Source organism: Phalacrocorax aristotelis, chromosome 13 (genome assembly GCF_949628215.1).
Source record: "Phalacrocorax aristotelis chromosome 13, bGulAri2.1, whole genome shotgun sequence".
NCBI lineage: Eukaryota > Metazoa > Chordata > Aves > Suliformes > Phalacrocoracidae > Phalacrocorax > Phalacrocorax aristotelis.
The window spans coordinates 13,878,100-13,895,680 of record NC_134288.1 but is presented as its reverse complement, the minus strand read 5'-3'; the positions used below and the strand labels follow the sequence as shown (position 1 = coordinate 13,895,680).

Below are 17,581 nucleotides of genomic sequence, written 5' to 3'. Positions count from 1 at the left end.
TCTAATTTATTATACTCCCAACCTTCATATGGTTACAATATTTTGCAATTATTATTCTTTCTTAATGTGTGTAACATTTTTGATTTTGCAGTTTCACTATGTTCCATATATTTATTTAAAGAAATTATAATCTCAAAGGTATTAAAATTCAGTTAAGCACATTGGACACATGAAAACCCTCGCTGAAAACCTAATGGCGTATTCAATGGAGCAGATGGCTATTAAGCAGTACATAGATATAATCAATAATTTTAAGTAATAAAACTTAAAAAGCATCAATGTATAATGATCATTCTAAGTCACTGCTAGTATTATGCCTGAAATATTAGCTAAATACTACATAAAAAAATCTATAGTACCTGAAAAGAACAAACTGTATTTAAGAAATGATCTTGAAATAAGCACAGAGAAATAGCACATATTTATGAAAAATTATTTAGAAACAGTTTCTGTAGCGAGTTAATACATTTTGGATAAGTATTACATGTCTGGTTGCAAATTTACATTTACCTTTTTCTCATTTGCATTTTTGCCTTGAGGTTTATCCACGTGGCAAGCAGGTTCAGAGAATTTATCTGCTGTTGCAATTCCTGAAGTTAGAAAAATCAGCAAGATATTCAAATGTTTATCATTTAGCATTTTAGCTGTAAAATCACAGAATCACTTTTATGCCCACAGACTTGCTGATTCAGTAAACTGCTTTCAGCACATTATTTTAAAAAGCCAGAGGTTTTTTTGTTGACAACCACCTCTGCCTGCCCCGCCCTCCAATAATTTTCCATGTTAAAATACAGACATTTTGGAAATTAACCTTCATAAATGATTAGAACTAATGTGAAAATTCCTTAGGCTTGGAAATAAGACAACAAAACCACATTGTATTTACACCCAGCACACTACATGCTGTGCAGTTAATATCTATGGACAAACATATTGCAGCGTTCTTAAGAAATATGAAAAAAGTTTCTTACTTTTGTGTGTGTGTATTGGTTTCCCTAAGTTTTTATTTCTACTGTAATCAATTAACCGGGCTTTAGATTTTTTGTTTGATTTTTGTAGCCAACTAATGTCTGTCTTGCTGTCATCAGCTCTGTATTCTGTGTCTGTGTCACTGAAGAGATGCTTCTTGTTTTGATTGTTTCTAGTCTACAAAAAAAAAAAAAGGGTTCTTAAATTACTGATTTACATTTAATATACCTTTCACTCACATAATTGGTATTTAAAGGTAGGAAGACAAGCTATACTGATCTACAAAAATATGAGTCTTACTTTTTTTCTTCCTTTCACTTTAGTGCTGGTTTTCTTGTCATCTGCGCTCCTTAATTAGAAAAAGTAAAAACACCTTTAAATGATACATTTAAAAATACTTTTTCTAAATCCTTCTACTATTCATGTGATATGCGGGTTAAGGATTCAAAAAAATGTACCTACTTTTCTTTTCAAATCTATTTTGAAATATCTGTTCAACTTAAACCCTAAAGGATGTGCTTATTTGCTGATGATAGGTAAGAACACTGTAACAACACGTCCCTTTGCAGGCTGATTATTAACAAAAAGCTCCCCCCTCCCCGATTCAGGACTTTATAACCCATGAAGGGAACTAAAGCGGTTTTCTTCATACAAAACATTCTTTCCTTTTTATCAGCTTCCCAAAGGAAAATTATGAAACAGCCTAGGAGAAGAGAGCAGTTATGTTTATTGCTTGAAAAAACAACACAGTCAAGAGACTATTGTCATGCATACATTCTCTGGATTTTCATAACAGAATGCTGGATCTGATAATCAGCAGGCTAGGACACAACATAACATCCCTACCCTTTTTTGTTTGGATCTGTATGAACAGTCAGTTCAGTACCATGCAATTCTTGGATCTAAAAATGTAAATAAATAAGAAACAAATGAAGGTTTTAATCTGGAATACAATTTAAACAAAATTAAACATCAGACAGTAATAGCCAAGGGCTTTTTTGCTCTGTTTTTATACTCAGCAATTAACTTAGGATCATTAATTTCAACCCTAGAAATTATTTAAGAACAGAGCTGATAGGTAAAACCCACTGGAACTGACTGAAGCTTTCAATATCTCAAACTAATACATTAGTTTCCATCCACTCACTTCACTACCGTCACCAATTCAGCAGGCTCCTCCGAGCCGTAAGAAGCAAAACTCTCTTGTCGTCTTTTGCTTTTACCTTAGCTATATCTTTTTAGTCAAACATCTGGGCAAAGACGTCTTTACAATGGGGATTGGAAGGATGGCAATAACGCTCTCAGGATAATAGGATAATTTAAAAATAATGATACTCCTAACAAACTGTTTTATTATTAATTCAGGAAAACATTGTAATACCTTTAAGTGGCCAGAACCTTAGTGTATATCATTATACATTTGAGAGTGATGGAGGTATTTACATGGCAAACCTTTTTCCCCCCACTTAGTTCAGTGATATACTCTGAACTTTTAGATGTTAACTATATTTTCAATAGACATAATTTAAGTTGACTGAGCTCCTTTATATTCTATTATAAATATCAGTTTCAGCTATATTCTTACTCCAAGCTTTATTGTAGGCTCATCAAACCCACTGACATTAAAGTTGTAGACATCATCCCTGTCAAAGAGAAACAGGTCAATTTTTGTGACTGAATTAATGAACATTTCACAAAGGTAGGTATGGGTAATTAGAAATTTTGTCTGAAAATGTTTCAACTACTTACATAACATGGCCAGCAGTTACATTAAGAAAAGAAGTGGTTTTCACATTTCTATCCTGAACTTCTTCCTATACATAAATAAGTTAACTCATATGTCAAATTTGGACTATCATCTCAAAAAGCATCATGAACGTAGGAAAAAAACAAAACCCCCAGCAGCAGCTCACACTTCCACTTGATTTGCTACAGTACCATATGGCAAGAGGGGACAAGAGCTAGCAGAAACTAAGTCTTTCAGAATTTATCCTTTAACGCTATCAACCTCAGAATTCTACCACCACCCCAAACATTAAAACTGATTTCTGTGTCCCGGCTATACCCCATTTAAGGATTCTATAATCTCATTTACTGTAATATTTCTATAATCTCATTTTTTTATTTAATTTATTTAATCTCATTATTTTATTCTCAATATTTAGCATTGCCATGTTCAAAAGGAACAGATTCAATTATATAACACATAAACAGAAATTAATTTGGGATTCACTGTCTGATAGTTGCCTGTAAAAATGTTATTCTGCATAAATAAAGACAAACAGTATTTTAAGTATACACAGTCAATGCATAATTAACATTAACGTCTACAGATATTTAACATTCAACAGTATTTGTGAACTTTCACTTTACTTCTATTAGTTACCACCATATATGTACATATACCTGATATGAAAAAAAATTTCCAACAAAAGCAGTGATATGTTACCTTAGAGGCACAGGATTTATTTAAATGTGGCCTAAAAAATAAGGATACATTTTGTTAAATGCTAATTAGAATATATGCATTAGAATACTACATATATAAATAAAAGCCTTATCAAACAACAAATTTATTCAGGCATTTAAATACAAAAACAAGGGGATTAAGAGATCAGCCCCTTCCATTTTTGTGCTCTAGAAAAATTCTTTCCACATCATGCAGCTGTACGGCAGGTTCTGCATGTCTTCCAAGACCCTATCCAAAAGGTTTAAAAGGTGACATAGCCTAACTATCCCCGTCCTTTGCCATCCACTTACAATCAAACATGGAGAGCGTGTAATTATATGTAAAGTAGATCTCCAAGCATCAGTTCCAGCAAGAAGAATTGGTCAAATTTAAACTCTCTAAGAGTCAAGTCTTTCAAGGAAGAGAAAACTGTGAACGTTAGATACCCAGAAAATTGATGACTGAAACCAAGTGTGACGCCCAAACTACGATGATAGGATGGAGACACCCAACATGTGCAGTGCCCACGAACTATCCCAGTTAAATTCTCTCCACAAAATGTGCGGTGAGTAAGCAAATGAGCGGAAGACCACTGAACAGAGTTTCTAACAGCCTTTGGAGTTATTTCCACTTCTGGAACTATTCGACTATTAGTCTCCTACTCTTCAGTACACTAGGGTTTATCAGAAGTGAACAAATGATTCAGAGGAAAGCAGGAGGTGAAATAACAGTATACAGAGGAGTAGATCACAGACAAAGCCACACGCACAAAAAGAATAAGCACAAAAGCAAATAGTCACATCATACCTGTTAAAACCCAAGGAGTCTCTTTTCTCATCAGTCTTTACTTTATATCTGTCACTGATTTTATTAATTAGTGATTTTGTTGTATTTGTCACTTCTTTAGACTTTGTTTTCTGTAAAAATAGAGTTTAAGACTCAACTGTGAACCTATTCAACAGAAGGGCAAAGCTGCAAACATAACTACAGGTTTCCAACAATCACCTAAGCTTCATTAAATATCTTCCAGATGTACTAAATCACATTCCTTTGAAAACCATTTCCCTTGTATTGTCCAAACAGAGGGCAATAAAACATCAGTTTAGCAGATATTTTCTTTTAAACATTGTGCTCTTGTGTACTATAACAGTCAAAAGCGAAAGAAGACATGCCTGAGAAGCACAAGTTGGTGCTTATTTAAGAATTATTTTTAAAAAGATTATTTTTGAAAAGAAATTCAGAGTAAACTAATCTTAAAAGATCACACTGAAAAAGTAAACAGTGAAGCCAACATTATTTAATTCACTCAGTATTAGTTGAAAGGCAATTAAAAATAAGTTTGTGACTAAATGAAAGTAAAAGACAAAGTCTGAAACGTTGAAAGTTTGACAATTCTCTTAATTGCAAGTCAAAGAAATGAAGGTAAAAACCTCTCACCATCTTTGACTGTTTTGGATTTGCAGTCTCTTTTCTGAAGAGAACATCAGGTTCCTCCTTTGTCAAATCCGAATGCAAAGATGTTTCAGACACTCTAGCTGAAAGAAATATTTAAAATGATGTTTCAGTAGTAGTTTAAATATTTTTCCCTTAACAGTTGCTGTTCCGAATGATTAACACTCTGACTGTCCACTAAGTATTCTGCAGTTTTCTTCCCTCACAGTATTCATTTAATTTTCTTGGTTTTCTTCTCTTTTTAAATTTTTGTTTATCTGGAGAGATACTTCAAAAAAATTGAATACAAAGCTTTTTATTTCACAGTTCTTCCACTAACAATAGTGAAGAAGCACGCCTGTAGGTTTTAATCTGGAATGTTTCATCTGAAACATTTTTAACACTAACAGTTAACAGAGTGTGAACATAACCTGGATGGGACAGACATGCCGATGATGGGTTTAGCTTTTGTTTGTCACCAGTTGTTATGTTCTTCTCAGGAACCGAGCACGCTCTTTTCTTCCATGTTTTTGTTTTATTAAAAGAACTCTCCAAAAGACCAGGCATCCTAACAGAGATAATACCAACTTATTAGCAGTGAATTGCAGAAACTGTGTCTTAATTATAATAAATGAGCATCACAAAATAGGAAAACAGTGGTGTCTTGTAGATATCAATGCTTTTTACATTGGTACCTAAGCCTGCCACCACTGTTCAATTACCCAGCGCGCTGTAGAACGGCAAACCTTCAGAAACAACATATACTTTTAAGACAACTTCAAAAAGGCAACAATATCCTATGGCCATCATTTAACCTTGAACCTAGATAACTCTGTCGTGTGTCAAAGCTCGTGCTTTTTATGGCACAGTTCACTTATGTAAACCCATATGTCACTTTTATTTTACCTTCTGATGTCATCTGAAGAATTACTCTCCTTGTTACTACTAAAGCTTAAACTCCTACTCTGATCTTGTTAATGAGTACTATTTTCATAAACAGATTCACCAATTTAAAAATCTTTGATTAAGACAACAGAACAGTATTATTCGTGACGCAGTCTTAGCAAACACATGTAAGAGAGTTGGTTTGGTGCCATGAATTTCAGAATAAAAAATATAAAACGACATAACAAAAGTGGCCTGACTTACACGGCCAACAGTTCTTGACTCAACTCTCAGGGAAGACAAGGAAATTAAATTCTGGCATTTTCTGAAACTATGCAACAAAATTTCAGTTCTGGCAATATTTGAAAATACTCCCTTCAGAGTGAGTGACAACAACAGTGACTTGATACTCTTTTCCAATACTTACAAAGATTTGTTGCTTCTCCCTACTGGCTGAGAATCAGGGACAATATCTAATGCTTCATCTAAATGAGACATTAATTTGATATCAATTATTACTACAAAAGAAATGGACAAAATTAAAATAATTTTAAAAGTAAGGTCTATCAACACTTGTAGAATTACTTGCCTAATGTTTGCTTTTGTGTGGCCTCAATCTCTGCCCCTTGTATCATTTCTAAAACTTCTTCGGCACACATTTGCTGCAGTGGGATAACACCCAAAAGAAAATATTAGTGTAGGACTATAAACAGTATAATATAATTTCATAAACTTGTATTTTCTCTAATAAAATACAGAATTTTTTTTTCATTTCATAGAAGTGCCAATTCCAGTACCTTTTGAGGTAGTTTTGCCTCATTTCTGTTATTTGACTTCCTGATCTTCTCTTCTGTTTCACAAAATTCATTGCCTAGTGTACATCTTTGCCCACTCTAAAAAGCACAATAAGTAACACTGACAATTACAATCCATAAAAGCTAAAGAAGTCAAATTCTCCCAGCAAGTAACACTTGAAATATTCTAAACTACACATTCTATACATTCTAACTATACATTCTATATGCCTTTTTCTAAAGCGTGCCTATAACAAAAAATGCTTCAGAATCCCATAGTGTGGGATTTGACCTGAATCTGACCCAGACAGACATTTAGAACCAGAAATAGAAGTGTTACTTTGAAGTCTCTGTTCAGCTGGAAGAGCAGCAAAAATACATAAACTCAGACTACAGTTCAGTGACACCTACGTAGTTCTGTTTGATTTTAGTGAATGCCTAGTCAAAAATGCACTAAAACCAATGCTATAAATGCTATAATTTGAAGACATTAACATTTCCCCACTATGGCTGAAAGTATTATATGGTTATAAGAGTATTTCAACACTGCATAATTAATGAGATTCTGTGCATACAGGGTTCTCAGATTATACACAAAGGAAGAATTGTGGTTCTAGTAAAAGCAAGTTTTTCTGGAGTCAGAACTGATGAGTGAATGCAAAGTTTGGCTAATTTTATAAGAGTTCAGTCTGAATTTAGACATATTAAACCTGAAATCCAGAGGACAACAAAACATTATGCAATAAAGTAAAACACACTATTTTCTAAAACTGAGTTGCTGACTGTAAAACTCTAGCTCTTTAAAAGATGAATTAGGAACAAATTAGAATAGAAATTAATGTTATTCTAAGTAAAAGTCTTAGCTACAGATGACATGCATACTCCAGTAGGTTCTTGATAGAAATTCTTTGTTCTGGTATCATTTTTTGCATTGTTGTTAGACCTTTCAGCAGAGCTCATCATTTCCAGAGGTAATTTAAACCGTCCTTTACAAGGAGTGGCTGAAAACAAACCAGAGACATATTAGAATTCTACCATTTCTTCTATTACAATTAACGTGCTGTCTGTGAAATCAATATGAAGAGTTTTGCCCATGATCACATCTATTCCATAAGCATTTTAAAAAGTTGGCTAGTGTTTATATCAACTCATGTACCTTTTATAATTCTATTGATTTCTACTTAGTTACATGGAGGTTAATGAGCCCACAGAACGTGGATGTCTGGAGACAAGCAATGCTATTTGCAGCTCTGGCAGAAAATAGTTGTTCACCTATTTAAAGATTTTACTGTAATATATTTTTGCTGTGTGGTTAAATTCCAAAGAAAAGTCTCATTCCATCCTAAATCGAAAATGTTTTCTTTTCTAGCCTCTTTTCACCTCTAATTTATACGTGATACACAGATATACATAACTAAGGATACCAATGCACCTGAGACAGTTAAAGCAAAAAAATTAAGTTCGTTAGTCATGCTGTTCTGCTACTAGTTGCATCTCCAGTCTCTACTGATCTTTGTCTTACAAATCTTTCCCTTGCAGAAAATATTAAGTATCTGTTACAGAAAGACTATTAGCAGGAAAGCAATGACTCCTGTTTGTGATAAAGCCTCTTCCTTATCCTTTTCTCTGTAAGAAGGACTTTTGACATAAGCACCAGAGGCACTGGACCTGTGACTCAACCTTGCAGTAGATCCCACCTTGCTCACCACCCATATAATCAACTGCCCCTTGAAGAAATACGTGCAGTTTCTAGATAAGAGTAAAATGCGAGTGATAGCCATACACATTGGAGAAAGCTGATTTTCCACTGCAACTGCTATAAAAGCACTAACTACTGAGAATTCTTCAAACCAAGAGCATATGAGGAGAGAGATGAAAAAGACACCTATGCTTTAGGTCGTCTAATTGACTGCTGGCTTCTCGGCTTGTTCCAGCACAAACAGCTGCTGACAGTAGAAACGACAGGTGGCCTTCAGCTGTTTTGAATGAATGTGCAGCTACCACCCTGCATCATGTCTGTGGACCAGCAGCAAGTGGCCTAGTTTAAAAGCTTCAAGTTTAAAGCACCCGCTAGGGATATTTTATAAGGTCTACATTTTATTTCCAGCTCTGTAAAGGATCATGCTTCATGCTTATATTTCAAAGACGATTTATAGCATATTTTTACCCTGAAAGTACTTGTAAACTTACGTGTGCTAACAAATACCAGAGGATTCCTTGTGGAAAATCTTGTAGTTCCAGGAATAAGCACAGACGCTTCAGACACTTTCCTTTTACAAGATGTAGGTATCTTGAGGAACAGAAAAAACTTGACTATAATACACAGATTTAAGGATGACAATACAAGATTTTAGGAAATCTATTTCCAAGAGTCTTTGACACTTCCTTTAATCAGAATGCCAATTGCCGTTGCTGCACACATCAATGTAATATGATTTTTATGCAGTTCCCATTTAGAGAAAGTTCACCAAAATACTGGAATTATGTAATACTTAAAACTAATGCTTTTAAACTGACATCAGTGATTGTTTTTTATAAATGAATTCAATAAAGCGTGGACAAATCCTGTCCTTTGTTAACAATCAAAGGAACCAAGTTGATTCCCAGGAGTTCCTGCAAAGCTATCATATAAGCTATAAACCAGCAGGATCTCAGGAACACGTTTACGAGACTACTGCTAGCAAGAGATGCACTGCATGTCTGTTGCACGATGGAGACATGGTGACACCGCTTCATCTTTTCCCCCACCCCTATAGCATACCTGTGGTTAGTCCTAGTATAACCGTAGAACATTTTTAACTTTAGAATGAATGTGGGGCAAAAGAAACACCCAGCTTAATGAACTGGGCTCCTCTCAGTTTAAACCGGAGAATCAGCCATGCACAGGAGCAGTCCCACGGAACTATGATTTAATAACCAGGATACAGGATTCATCTTGACAACCACATCCTTTTTTGTAATCATCAGTCTTGGTGAATGCCAAGCCTATAGGACTGTCTCTAATCATAGCTGCTACTATTGCTGCTCACTAGTAAGTCTCCAGAGGCTTTCACATATCTTAAGAGATCTAAGCATGTCTTGAAAGCACTTCTCTTTACAGAGAATTCTCAGAGCACAATGGTCTAAAGGAAGTTAACAATTGCTTTTTATTTTTGTCACAGTGTTACAGTTTCATAATACATAATACTGAGAAATATTTTTGCAAAGGGATTTATACAGCTTACTGTCAAGTCATAAGAAAAACATGCAATCAAACCCTGTATTAATTATATTCCAACAGTAAAACAACAGGGTTTTTATAATATAAAATATGAGAAGTATTTAAATTTACTTTTATTTTTGAGGTACTCTTTTCTGTTTTGATAATCCTACTTACCTTGGAGGAGCCACCTCTGCATTTTTCTTGACTGTCATTTTTATTCAGAGTCCTCAAATCTCCAGGAAGTTGCTGGGTTTTGTACTTACGGAGTTTCTCTTCTTCAGATTTTTCTTCCAAACATGGTGACAATTGACTTTCTGGTACCAGAACCTATATAATATTTTGGATTTTAAAATTTTTTAGAAAATATTTGTATTTTATTATGTTTTATATTATCTATTTATACAAACACACAGAGAGCAACCTCTTTACCTCAAGTAACACATTCCTCACTATCGATTTTTATAAACTTCAGACCTTCTATACTTTTAATTTGAAAAGCATCCAGTCTAACTGTTATTTTCACTAAAAGGGATGATTTACCAAATCACAATTCACATGAAAACTTCCCCTGTGTGTATTTGTCTTAAGCAGTCTGTGATTTGGATAGTAATATCTGTATACAATACATACTAGAAATCACTTTACTGGTTTTAGAGTTATCTTTACTTACCAGCTTTTTAAAATTATTTCTTTTTTTATGCTGAATGAACATAATTTAGCTAATAAACAGACTACATTACAAAGACAAGAAAACAAACAGCTCAGCATACTTAAGTAAAATACCTGTGATCCACTTTCATCAAAGATGACATGTACAGTTGTTTTGGCAACTGATGCAGACTGCTTCTTACTAAAGCCCTGCAAAGTGAGTAACCATCTATGTAAAGTATACACTTCGCTCGCTTTTTTAAAACAAGAAACAGAAAGGAAACATTTAAGTCGGAGATCGTAAGTGTCTGAAATCAGGATACAGGGGAAAATAGATTCTACAAGCTCACAGCAGTTCCATTCCTCACAAGTTTCTCAGTCAGAGTTCAGGGAAAAGTAGTTTGTTACAAGCTGTAAAGGGTAAGCTATTCCTTGCTAGAAATTTTTTACTAAATGAGTAAATTCCTAAGAGTGGTAAGCATACTGTGAAACGGGATAGCTAATGAATTATTTCACAAAGACTTCCATATTTCTAAGCATCCAGTTCTTGTGTTTCTGGAAAATTATATATGCGAAACTTGACAGTAAGCTATGGTGATCCCTTTCCAGCCGGTTAAATTTTGTTACATTTAGTTTTAAATCTTAGAATCGTAGAACCCTTTAGGTTGGAAAAGACCTTTAAAGTCATCAAGACCAGTCGCTAACTCACCACTGCCAAGTCCACCACTAAACCATGTCCCTAAGCACCACATCTACATGTCCTTCAAATACCTCCAGGGATGGTGACTCCACCGCTTCCCTGGGCAGCCTGGTTCAATGCTTCAGAACCCTTTTGGTGAATCTAAAACCTCCCCTGTCACAACTTGAGGCTGTTTCCTCTCATCCTTATTCAGCATCTTTACCGAAACTTAACATATTACAGGAGAAAGGCTGTTCTGTAGTGGCAATGTTAATCAGAAACTCTTGGTATAGATAGATACCAACAATCTCAGCTATAACGACATTTATATGGCAATGAGACATTTATTTTGAATCAATTACAAACTATTCAAAAAGGTTTTTAAGTCTTACCTTACATTTACTAAATCCATAAATCTTTCTGGTTATATCTTTGATTTCCAAGATAGAATCAAAATATAAAAAAAATTTATCTCCTTCTTGATTACCCACATTCATTGGGCTTTTTAGATCTATTGTCAATAGTTTCTTTGAATTTTTTTCTGGACAAAAATAAAATTTGAAAAGTAGTTTCATTACAATTTAACAACGTCTCATATAATGTTTGTAAAAACGTGAGATTTGCTTGTATTCTCCAGTTCAGCTATTAAAATGTATATTTTATTTAATTCACTCTAACCTACAATAAATTTTCTTAGTGAAACAATTCAAGATTCAGTCTTTTATAAATACTTATTCTGTATATTATAATGTAGAATTTTCTTTGAAGGTTATTTACTACAGCTGCAGATAAGTAGTTACAGATATTTACATAACTATTCTAACTAGTTTAAAAGGAACATTACTAAATGTCATTATCTTATGCCTTATATTGCATTGAAATAACTATAAGACATTATTTTAAAATTATTTTAATAAAACTCACACCTGCATGCCTAAAATGCAAATGTGACTGCAGTGCAGTTTTATCCCTGATAAAAACAGTACCTATAATATTTTAGGTGGGAATTTTGCTTTGTTGAGAATTGAGTCAGTACTTTAGGACTAATCAGTTTGAAAATCCAAGTTAGTGTGTAACAGAAGGTCACATTTTTGAGTGCCAATACCTTCCAGGCTGTACAGGTCCACTTCTTCTTCTGGTATAACGACCGTTTCCCACTGATGATCCTTACATGAAAAATATGTATTGTTAAAGCTAGGAAAGCATTACATTACAATTAAATGAAGCACAGTGATCAGAAAGTTATTCAGTGAGAACAAATTTTCAACTTTTTAAATCCTCTGTCACATGGAGCGACAATGAACATATGCTTTGCTAATAATAGTGAGCAATGCTTTGGAAGAGCTTTAGTAGAGTCAATCTGAACTGTTGAGCCTCATCTACAAAAATTTTAACTGTAATTTTTTACATGGCTTCTTGTTCATGCGTGCATATGTTAAACTGTTCGCAAACAGTACTCGAAAGTTATTACTTTGAAATTGTTTGATCTAAATATGCACACCAAATCTAGATGATTTTTCCCCCCCCTTCACACTAAAGATGCATACATAACTTCCAAATGTTGATGTGGGGAAACAAATTTGATATGATTTGATATTTGGATGTGTATCTACTGCCTCAGAAGGATCTAGGATTACAGACAAAAATTAGCTTACTGCATCATCTGCTGCCACATAGAAAGATATACTTCTGCTACCAACATTGAAATCAACCCAAAATTCTTCAAGATTTTCATCCAGTGGTATCTGTAGCTAAAACAAAAAAGTTAACATAACAGATTAAGAGCTGACAGCAATGATTTATACCAGCTAACGGGCTTTGTGTTACCGCCTGACAAACTTTAAATACATGCACATCTGCATACTCCTGAAAAAAAAATTTCTTACTTGATCCTTATTTTTTCTTACTTGATCCTTATTTTTTCTGAACTAGAAGGCAAAGAAGCTCTTAAGCTGCACAAATGATATATGATTAAGCCTGTAACTTACCTCATATTTATCAAGAGCTGCTGATAAACACGGATAGGTAAAAACCCTGTAAGAAAAGGATATTTTGTCAAGTATCCTAAAATGCTGTAAATAAATTTTGCATATGTGAACACAGCAACTGGACTGTGTTTTCAGCACAAAACTTGTTTGCTTTAGAGACAAAGAGATCACAGCAATCAAGAGAGCAGTCACTTGGCTGCACGTCTTCCCCAGAGGAGGTAACATGAAATATTACATATCCTCACAATTCAAGCAGTGGTCTCAGACCTCTTGTCACTACGTTCATCTCTCTAGCTTATCTGCTGATATTTCAAGAATGGTATTCAAACTGAACATACACCTGATAAAAAGACATACCAGAAAATCCCTTTGCTGACATGACATATAAAAGTAACATGCAGAGCACGTGATCATATAGATAAGAAAAAAGCTCGTATTTTATCTTCCTTTTCATGTTCTATTTCCCTAGCAGATATTCTCATTGATCATTATCTCAATGTAAATATCATAAATCAATAAAGGATTATACATCAGCAAATTAGTAGCTATTGTCAGATTATATGTTTATTGAATTAATGAGCATCTCAGGATTTTGCAACAGAACTAAACAGAACACAAAAACTAGCTCCTGATAAACAATTATTAAAGGAAGTGTAGCATACACTTTATATTGTTTAAGAACCTTTTCAAATGATTGTTCTTTATTTAGTGAACAGTTTCTTCAAGCTGTTACCTAGTAATCTGAAACTTTACATAAAGTTAACATCTTCATAGAGAGGATAATATCAGAGACAATGTGCTGAAAGAAGGTATTACTCAATTGCCTTACTATATAATATTTTAAAAATATCTTAACTCTGTGTGGTTCCTTAACTTTATACCACAGCAATATTAGTCTTATTTGCTTGTATTATTTTAATTCAGAGCTTCCCAGAAACACTTGATGTGATACAGAGGTTACTCCCAGTGAATGACCAAAAAATACAAAATGGAAAATATATTAGCTTTAAAAAAATTCAGATTTACCTTCTTTTGTCTCCAAGCATGCCATTCACTTGGTTAAGAAATTTTCTGCAATCCTATTAAAACACAGAAATTTCTTAAATAATTGTAAAATGAAAGTTTACCTCCCTGGTAATATTTTTCATATGACTTACCGTTTCAAACTCTGAATCTTTAATTCCTTTAAAGGCACTGGACACAAACTCCATGGAAAACCACTGGCACGCCAGTTCTCCTCTTTGTTTCTCTGATATCATTCTGCATAAAGCTTCCGTAATGGCTACTTGCAGGTCATAGTCTACAGCACAATACATTTACAGGAATAGTAGGTTTAAAGATACTGCTGATGCAAAAAATTATTATTATGTAGGAAACTGGTATAAGCAGTGCTGAATGTTTCATATCACGTATCACATTATACCCAAATATGTAGCCCATAAGGGATATATAGATAAAGAACTAAGGGAATAAGGAAGACTAAACAACTTATGTTTCAATATGAAATTTCAACCAAACGTTCTGGGAATGTCAGAGCGACACTAGGCATATAAGCAAGAGAGAAGTTTTGAACTTTCACCTGTCTGAACTGGGAAACTGATGGATACCAAAGTGATCTCTGAGAGAAGTTACAGTACTGATAAACATGCCTAGCAGTTCACTGTCCTCAATGACTGAATTCCTTATGAGCTTTTGCTATTTTAAAACTTATATTCTAGACAAAAGGACTGAAAACTTCAAAGAGTTAGCCATACACAGCATACATCTGAAACATTCCAGTTTGCAGACTCTTTTCATGCAGTATTTGTATTTTTCAGAGGACTGTAATCGCAACATTCTGCAGCTTCTGATGTCTTCTCTGGACTTCTAATGGATCTGCATTTAAATTTGAAGAAGCTCAATACTAACTTGTTTATTAAGTCCCATGCTCACCTCCAGCATCCAAAATTCTCTTCCCCATGTTGCTCCTGCCAAACAAAGTAATGTTTCATCAAAATATGACAGCAATGCAAAGTACAGAAGAAAAGTTTATTTAATTACAAGCTTTCAAAGTACAAGACAAATCCTGATTCCACTAAACTATTAGACTTCAAAGGGGTAAGTCTGTTATGCTAAGAAAACACATCTGAAAGTATTACTGGGGAAGTGGATCACCTGATATATATAATTTTTATTCTATTTATTTTTCAAAATGCTGTAAAAAATTTCCCAGTGTGAATAGCTTGTGACTGATTCACTGTGCTTTACACACATTCTTATAAATAGGAGTTTGATTACTTTAAGACAACTGAAGCCTAACCCAGATCGGGAAAGAGGTAAATTTAGGCTTGTAATGGAGAATAACCCAGGATAATACCTGCCAACAGCCACTACCCCTGGCAACACGATTGCAAATGCAAAAGTGAGTTAAACAGGGACCAATCTCCATGCATTATAAACTGCCTTAGTAAAAATTGCCTTTCTAGCTATGCAAATGATGTAATGATGTAAAAATTATTATACTGAAGATTATTTACATGACAAGAAACATTTCCTTTGTAGAAAATAACTTTTTCCTGGCATCTCGAGGTGTGTTGTCAAGCATTAAATTAAGTTTTCTTACTACCTAAGAAGAGTGGAAAAAGAGAGTAAGATTCAAGATAAAATAAGTTGTTGACGTTTAAATTATTCTTAATTTGGGCCCTTGTAATATATTTCACACCACTGAAGAAAATAACATGCTTAAGTAATTGCAAAACAAGAAAAGACAATGAGTTCTATCTGACCTTAAATGGTATTTATCTTAATATAACTACCACCTCAATTTCAATAAATTACATTAGCTTTAATATGAACATCGGTTGTTAAAGGTTATGTTTCTTATTTGCAGGTTTAAATATAGGAAAAACTTTTCAAAGCTGGAGTTCTATCTGCAGTCAGCTGCTGAGCTGAAGTGTACCTTAAATTTGCATTAAAAAGCCTTTCATTTGGGGATGTTTACCGAAGACTTTCTTTGTAACTTTCTCTTTCTGTAGAGGAAAGAAAACCTGACAACAGGAGGTTACTAAAATAAATAGGAGAAATCTGCAGTATACTAGAAATTTCCTGCAAGTATCCAAATAATTTAAGCCCAACAATCAATCCTATTTACAGCAGTTGTAATAGTGCTTTATTACCTACGCTTTTATAGAGCTTTCTCACCAGAATCTTAATACCACTCTTTTGTAATTTACTGTCCAAAACAAAAATTATAGGTCAGCAATCTCAAAAAAACCCAAACCCAATATATAAATGACAACAAATATTCCTAGTGAAACGTTAAGTCATCCTCCTGATACTAGAGCACTGTAGCATCTGCACAGGTAAATTACTATCTTCACAAAATGTTAAAACAGTAATCAAAAAGCTGTTTCTTAGAAAGAAGAATGTTTACCTCCTGCTGAACAAAGATACTAATTCTTACATCAGCGATGAGGGTACATGTTCTCAGGACAAAGTTTTCTAGTATTTGCATTTTACCTGGTGAGCAAGGAAAAAAACAGAGTTATGGACAGTGTATTAGGGTGCCCCCTTGTCAGCATTTGGAAAAAAATTCATTTTCATTTAATAATAAAATACAGTATGCCTTCCTTTCCATATAGGATTACTGATATTTAAAAATAAACATCTTAAGCTTCATGGTTAAAGCAAGACAGAATAGTTACTTCGATTTATAGTACATATGGCTCTTTATGATGTTCCTATTCTTGTGCATCACTGCATAAGTCCCCTGGGCATGAGTTCATTATTTTTAAAATATAATCAGATCAATTCTACAACTTAGCTCTCCAAGATATAATACAGACCCTGGAATTCATCTTCCCAGGGACATGGAAATGAATTTTTGGTTTTGATTGTGACAGCGTAATGGGTGTGTACTGACTTTCTACCCAGGGATATACTGAAAGGTAAGAGCAGTGCGATATTCATGATGACAAGGTCAATAAAGAAGGACTACTGTGCTACGCTGAGCTACGGCAGTAGCTTAGAAACAATGTTCTTTTCAGGAGAAAATTCAGTTCAGTTACCACCTCTGAGGAGACTAGACTGTCCTGCTTTTTTATTACTGACATCAGCAAGTTACAAGGAAATCTGCCAGTAGAGAAAACCCAGATTAACCAATCAAAGTTGCAGTTGACATTCAAGCTGTTTTCACATCCATGTGCAATGCAGTCCCTCGTGCACAGAACTGCCCTCTTGAGGATAAGCCCTTTTCTGTTACAGTTTATTAGCTGAAGCACATAGATCTGGGGGTATATTTACATTAGATCAAGAAACTTTGTGCCACCCTCATTATACATGTTCTTCTCAGAACTACGTTGCCTCAGGATGGCCCCACAACTAGTAAGAGTTATTTTAACACTGATAACTTTAAAATGTCTCTTTCAGAACACTTCAACTGTCATATCTAGCATACACTTTTTTTAAGCTCACCTTCAGGTCGGCTATCACATATAGCCTACAATAAAAAACAAAACAAAACACATCATTTTCATACTGTGAATATTACACCATAAA

The 17,581-nt window shown here is 34.2% G+C and overlaps 1 protein-coding gene across 1 annotated transcript in view; it reads right to left on the bottom strand.

Annotated features, from left to right (window-relative positions):
- Positions 1 to 17,581, bottom strand: part of SYCP2 (synaptonemal complex protein 2) — a 30,303-nt gene that overhangs the window by 8,993 nt on the left and 3,729 nt on the right. Inside the window, exons 6-31 of the mRNA XM_075108333.1 lie at positions 17,498 to 17,522; positions 16,458 to 16,543; positions 15,562 to 15,650; positions 14,978 to 15,012; positions 14,203 to 14,345; positions 14,072 to 14,124; positions 13,046 to 13,091; positions 12,713 to 12,808; positions 12,163 to 12,223; positions 11,450 to 11,598; positions 10,514 to 10,588; positions 9,905 to 10,057; positions 8,719 to 8,818; positions 7,411 to 7,529; positions 6,324 to 6,396; positions 6,162 to 6,219; positions 5,281 to 5,417; positions 4,856 to 4,953; positions 4,226 to 4,335; positions 3,419 to 3,449; positions 2,719 to 2,783; positions 2,555 to 2,612; positions 1,816 to 1,871; positions 1,270 to 1,318; positions 972 to 1,146; positions 511 to 590 (exon numbers count right to left, since the gene is read on the bottom strand). Coding sequence (XP_074964434.1) covers positions 511 to 590; positions 972 to 1,146; positions 1,270 to 1,318; positions 1,816 to 1,871; positions 2,555 to 2,612; positions 2,719 to 2,783; positions 3,419 to 3,449; positions 4,226 to 4,335; positions 4,856 to 4,953; positions 5,281 to 5,417; positions 6,162 to 6,219; positions 6,324 to 6,396; positions 7,411 to 7,529; positions 8,719 to 8,818; positions 9,905 to 10,057; positions 10,514 to 10,588; positions 11,450 to 11,598; positions 12,163 to 12,223; positions 12,713 to 12,808; positions 13,046 to 13,091; positions 14,072 to 14,124; positions 14,203 to 14,345; positions 14,978 to 15,012; positions 15,562 to 15,650; positions 16,458 to 16,543; positions 17,498 to 17,522 — 2,220 coding nt within the window. The remainder of the gene's footprint in view (positions 1 to 510; positions 591 to 971; positions 1,147 to 1,269; positions 1,319 to 1,815; positions 1,872 to 2,554; positions 2,613 to 2,718; positions 2,784 to 3,418; positions 3,450 to 4,225; positions 4,336 to 4,855; positions 4,954 to 5,280; positions 5,418 to 6,161; positions 6,220 to 6,323; positions 6,397 to 7,410; positions 7,530 to 8,718; positions 8,819 to 9,904; positions 10,058 to 10,513; positions 10,589 to 11,449; positions 11,599 to 12,162; positions 12,224 to 12,712; positions 12,809 to 13,045; positions 13,092 to 14,071; positions 14,125 to 14,202; positions 14,346 to 14,977; positions 15,013 to 15,561; positions 15,651 to 16,457; positions 16,544 to 17,497; positions 17,523 to 17,581) is intronic.